The sequence below is a fragment of the Juglans microcarpa x Juglans regia genome, chromosome 5D (genome assembly GCF_004785595.1).
Source record: "Juglans microcarpa x Juglans regia isolate MS1-56 chromosome 5D, Jm3101_v1.0, whole genome shotgun sequence".
Taxonomy (NCBI): Eukaryota; Viridiplantae; Streptophyta; class Magnoliopsida; order Fagales; family Juglandaceae; genus Juglans; species Juglans microcarpa x Juglans regia.
In genome coordinates this window covers 4,177,388-4,183,105 of record NC_054602.1, presented here as the reverse complement: position 1 = coordinate 4,183,105, position 5,718 = coordinate 4,177,388, and the positions used below count along the sequence as shown (strand labels likewise).

General features: G+C 37.6%; 1 protein-coding gene across 1 annotated transcript; it reads right to left on the bottom strand.

Annotated features, from left to right (window-relative positions):
* Positions 1 to 232: 232 nt before the first annotated feature.
* LOC121265154 (protein STRICTOSIDINE SYNTHASE-LIKE 10-like) lies at positions 233 to 3,323 on the bottom strand. The gene is made up of 3 exons (XM_041168651.1): positions 2,956 to 3,323; positions 1,121 to 1,384; positions 233 to 1,039 (listed from the first exon to the last, which is right to left on the bottom strand). Exons 1-3 carry the CDS (start codon positions 3,306 to 3,308, stop codon positions 469 to 471), a joined length of 1,188 nt encoding a protein of 395 aa, XP_041024585.1. The 5' UTR covers positions 3,309 to 3,323; the 3' UTR covers positions 233 to 468.
* Positions 3,324 to 5,718: the final 2,395 nt, after the last annotated feature.

Here is a 5,718-nt window from a genome sequence, read left to right as displayed (position 1 = left end):
AAATCTATCATTAAAAAAATAATTTTTTTTCATATGAATCTCATATTTACTTGGAAGTACGCATAAGTAGAGTTGCATAATTTAAGACCAAATATCATTTCTCTACAATAACTTCTACCCAAAAGGAAAACGGTCAAGATTAATGGTATCAGGATGAATCACGGCTTTATGGAAAAGAAATAAGGTGTTGTACTCTTTTCGATTTATTCAGGAATGAAATGAAGCGAGACACATATAAGTGTTTTCACTTAACATATTATAACTTCGATGTAAATGTCACTTTAAACTCAAAAGGCACAGTATGGTACAAATTTGCAACTTGAATATGTAGTTCTCCAATATGAGCCAAGATTCTAAACTAGATCGAAGAAACCGAGCAAGTTTAGAGTCGGGGCCCAAAAAAGGAAAAGGAAAAACCATGCTATCCACACCATCTAAACCGAGATACAGAAATTCAATATGCTAAACTCAGTGCAAATTATAAATGCCTAGAAAAGGCATCAACACTGATCCAATCCACAGCTTCCCATCCTTCTCTTCCACTTCACTAATAAACTTTAGAGTCTTTCCCTCACAGTCTTCCAAAACTTCCAAGATTTTCCCTTCCTCACTTAATTTTATAGCAGTGGCATGGACCTTTCCTCCTATCAATAGTGAGTGCAGCTGCTTGAAGCTGAGTGGAAGCTGTAAGAGTGTTTTTCCAACCCACGAATTATACAGAATCCACCTAGCCAAATGTCCTTTTTTAGCATGCAAGGCAACCCAGAACTCCCCTCTCGAGTTACGTCTTACATTATCCGGGAATCCAGGAAGCTCAGCGAAAATATCAACATTCCCAGCATTAGGACCTTGAAGCCAAAGCCTGAGGAGACGACAGGTAGTGGTTTCAGCCACTAGCACAAACGACCTGTCAATGCTCAATGACACACCATTGGCAAAAGCAAGGCCTTTAAGCAAGACCGTTACCACTTTGCTTGATTTATCGTATTTGAATAACCTGCCTGTCTTGTCTCCACTCAAGATCGATGACATGAATTGCCTGCACACCAAAATGACCACAAAATGCTTAAGCCTTGATACCTTTTCTTGAAAGCTAAAACCCCCCAAAAAATTAAGTTACCTCCTCTGGAAACTTGTGCTTGAATCTGTGAAATAAATCACATCTTCGTGCTCATCAATATCCATATCATTGGTGAAGCGAAGGGGCTGACCTTCAACTTCTGTGACCACTTGAGTGGCCAGACCACCACCAGGCCCTACTACTTGAAGACCCAAGTAGGCATCAGCGATATAGAGATTTCCAGTTTTCTTCTCAAACCGTAGTCCTAAAGGTCTCCCGCACAAATGCTCCAGTTCAGGTGCGAATGGACGAAAACACTCCTTCCTAGGAAAAATATAGGTTGAAGTCTATCAAAATTGGAAATTTTATAGGTATTCTATAAAATGAATTGACATCACGAGCAACTTATTGATGAGTCCACAGCTGGTAGTTGTGCCTGCACGGCTTGGAACCTATTCAGAGAATAATTCAGGCACATTCTCATACCATTTGAAGGAAGTTACACATTCTGAGCTTAAATAACTTCTAAAGATCTATAAAATCTAATACCAAATCCACCTCTGCATCAAGAAAAGATGGAAAGTAGAACCCCGTGGTGACAACTTCACCTCAATACGGGCCAACCTGACAGAGCATGTATTATCCAACCAGGGAAGCGGTATCAGCCATCTTTTCGGAACTAGAACTAAAAAAAAAAAAAATTGTCAGCGGAAGGGGTTATAAATTTGGTGGGACTACACTCCATGTACATATATGGCTTAACATTCCTTAAACGTGGGAAGTAACTGGTGTTGTCTGAATTCATTCAGTATTTTCAACGAAATCATTATTATTATTATTATTATTATTAGTAGGTTTGCTTTAGTCCGAAGCTCTGTGGTTCCTAACTAATTTTGTCGTATTCCTCTCTAGACAGGGATTCTAATTTCTATGACGAAAATTGTAATGGCTTTTGAAGCCGTGTTGTAGACAGAATCCCATCTCTATAGCTTGATTGAGGCATTCTGCAATGGTAAGTTCCTCTCCACTAATAGCAAACTTCATGCAGTTAAACCAAAGAATAAAAATCCCAATTATTTCGAATAACAATTACAAGTTACAAAAAGAAGAAAGTTAAAGCATAACATGAGAAAATTGGCTTTTCCATCACCAGTTAACATCGATTAAAAACACCCTCTAAACACCAATTAACTAGTACTGAGAGGAAAGGATTGTAATTAAAGGCTCACAACATCAAGTTTTGCACACCAAATTTACAAACCTGAGCTATACTAATGGGACAAATGATTGCAAAAGCATGAATGAGACAATCTAAAAACTAATTAAGATGGTAAACAGAGACACTAAAAATTATGGAAGAGCTCTGATAAGGCTATGCGATATACAGAATCCTATGAAAAATAACTTCGATTTCAGAAAGTAAGAAATAGATAGCAAAATTACCCCAATTCGTATTAAATTGGTTGCGAAAACACAGATTGCCCAATTGCCTGTCTTTTCAAGATAAAAAAAGACTGCAATAGAATATATTTGCCATCATGGGTAATCCCATCATATCACCAACACCATCGACAAGATTAAGCATCTTCCTTGTAAATAAAAAGAAGGCAGGTTTAAGTTCCTCTGAATCCGTTATATTAATAGGAGTAATCCCTTGGATTCGGGTCAATCATGGGCTTCTTACCTTTTTCTTGGTGCAAACGATATCATATAATATGTCCTGCAAGATATTTTTTTTATCTTTTCACTTTCTAGTATCTACGATGTTGAATATTTAATAAGACTATGTTGTCTTTTCCTTTTCGTCAGACCATTTACAATTTCGCATCGTTCAGAGAGAGCGAGGATAACAGGAAAAAAAAAAAGGGGCTAGAAAGTAGCTGACTGTTGTGTACCTTGCAGACGTTGTGAAAGCAAAATCAGCCCAACCAAGAGCATCCCCTTGCCATTTGAGGATCCGACCGTCGGCCACGCCTGTGTAAGGCCCTTCTCCATTAGGATCGAACACGAGACTTTCCGGTCCCACCGCACCAGTCACTCGCAGAATCTTTGCTGCGTGGAGCTCATCCTGGGACCCCAGTAAAGTAGGCGGTGCAAAAAGGGTGAGATTCGCCGATAAAAGGAGAGCCGAGGTGATGGAGAGGACTGCTACTGCCGCTGCTACTTTCACTTTGAGCTTCATGGCTTTGTTCGCTTTTAGCCTTTTACCGAGGGACGCTTTCAATAATGGATGAAATAAATTGCTCATTCTGTTTCTAACCCATCAGTCCAATCCCTCGATAAATACGTTTTTCACCTGTAAAGCAACTTATAAAATTACCGATATTGATCTATTCCCATTTTTAAACTAAATTAATTTAAACATAAGTCTATTCAAATTATTTTGTTATTATTTACTAATGATTTATTATTAAATATTTTTATTATTTATAAATAAAATATAACAAACTCATAATATTTCCTAGCCCAGCTCAATGGGAGGAACTCATCAGGTTAAAAGAAAAAAGAGAGAAATATGAGAAACAAGGTTGAGAAGGGTGTTAGGAAGAAAATAAGTAGCACTGTTCATCCAGACTGGGTTTTTTCCTGGCCTGGTCCGGAACTCGGATTCCGATTCCGAGTTCAAGCCCGGATCATAACGGATTCGGAACTCGGATTGTAAAATCTGAATCAACACGGTCTGGGTATGGGTTGGGGACCCAGGTACCGCGTTTAAATAGAATCCCGTGTGAATCCCCCACCCCCTTCCGACTCACCTCTCCCTCTCTCCCTCTCTCTCTCTAGTCTCTGGTTGTCTCTCTCGTTAGCAGAAGCAGAAATCCTAGGTGTCTAGCTGCCGCCATCGCTTGTTGTTCCGGTACTCTCTCTCTCTCTCAATCTGAAGAAACCCTAGCCTCCCTCCCTCCCTCAGTGCCGGCGAAGAAACCCTAACCTCCCTCCCTCTATGCCGACGAAGAAACCCTAGCCTACCTTCCTAAATGCCAACGAAGAAACCCTAGCCTTTCCCCTCAGTGCCGATCAAAGAAACCTCGTCATCCTTGTGATCCCATCATCGTCGTTGCTGACTAGCCTCATCCTTGAGACCCAAGGTTTGTTCTCTGCAATTTGGGTTCGTTTTATTCCGATGTGGGTCTGTTTTGTTACCTTGGAATGACGACGATGAAATGCTACGCCTTGTGTAGCTTTTGTTCAGGTAAGATCTGGGTTTTTTTATTTTTATTTTTTTGTTGTTAAACATGGGTATAAAGTATATGTTGTAAGTTTGATAGATCTGGATTTTTTTGTTATTTTGCTAGTAAACAATATCATGAAGCAGTTGTGGATAATGTCTCTCCATCAACCATATATGGTGCTGAGCATCTTTTATGGCACTTTGGTATGTTTGTCTATAATAAATACTGATACTTTTGAATAGGCATTGGATCATCTATAAGAACATTTTTTCATGCAACTAATGTGTCAGAATGCCTTTGGTTTGATGAAACTGATGTGGCATGCTTAGAGTATTACTCTCTCCTTGAGCTTCTATTCTTTTGATCTCTCAAGTCAATTTCTATATTTTATGGTGCTGGTAATTCTTTGGACTACATGGCATACACAAATTCCTATTAAGCCTGCAAGCAAGTTGTTTATAAAATGGAATCACAATTTTTTCTTTGCATTTATGCACCAAAAAATCTCATAATCTCCATACACTTGCCCATATCGTCATTTATAAGAGTTTATTTGTTTTAATGTTGTTGGCAAGCAAACTTTTGTTTTTAATTTATCTGTCTTTTAGGCTTCTGCTAATAGTGATATTGTTTTGGTATTTGCAGTTAAGTTGTCTGAGCTTTTGGCATATGTGAATATTGAAGAGGAAACGCTGACACACTTGCAGCAGAAATTACTTGATTTTCTCAAGTATCAACTCAATCCTTACTCTATTGCATTGAAATATATTTGACTGATATAAGTTAATGTAATGTATTATTTATAAAATTTTGAATTTTTTCATGATTCGCTGAAGTTTAAAAACAGTTGGGTGGGGTTGTCGGTATCATGGAACTGAATTGTGACATTTTCCCTTCCATGATTTGTCACTGTTTTTCAGCTAACATTAGCTTCTTTATTTTTGCTTATAGAATGTGCAGGATCTCTGTCATATCACTTGAAGTTCTACTTGCCGGAATTATTTTGTAATTCGTATCTTGTAGTTTTGTATTTTGCAATGTAATATAATGTGTAAATAACAAAATAGTGTAATATGTAGTGGATTGTATGCATTTTAGTTTTTCATTTTTATATATTTTTATTATTATGGAAAATGTTAGTATTATGCTTTTTAATGATGACTCAGAAATTGTTTTCATAAAATATAATGCTTTTATAAAAAATTATGATTTTCAACGCTTTTTTAAAATTATTTTTAATAAGTATAAGAAGAATTATGGTTTTCAACATTTTAATTATAGGCTTTTATAAAATAAAATAAAATAAAAATGCTTCAAAACGCTTTGCATGAAAAAAAAAATTTCGGGTACCATCCGGAACCTGTATTTCTGGGTTTTAAAAATCCAGATTCACTCGGGTTCTGGCCCGGGCTTGACCCGGACCAATCCGGCCCGGGTTTAGAATCTGGGTTTCGGTCCGGGTATACCCAGATTCCTGGGTCGGAA

Coding starts and splice junctions, on each gene's coding strand:
- LOC121265154 (XM_041168651.1), bottom strand. CDS start 3,308: ATGAGCAATTTATTTCATCCATTATTGAAAGCGTCCCTCGGTAAAAGG. Junction 1,385..2,955: donor GCTTTCACAACGTCTGCAAG/GTACACAACAGT, acceptor TATTTTTCCTAG/GAAGGAGTGTTTTCGTCCAT. Junction 1,040..1,120: donor AGCACAAGTTTCCAGAGGAG/GTAACTTAATTT, acceptor TTTGGTGTGCAG/GCAATTCATGTCATCGATCT.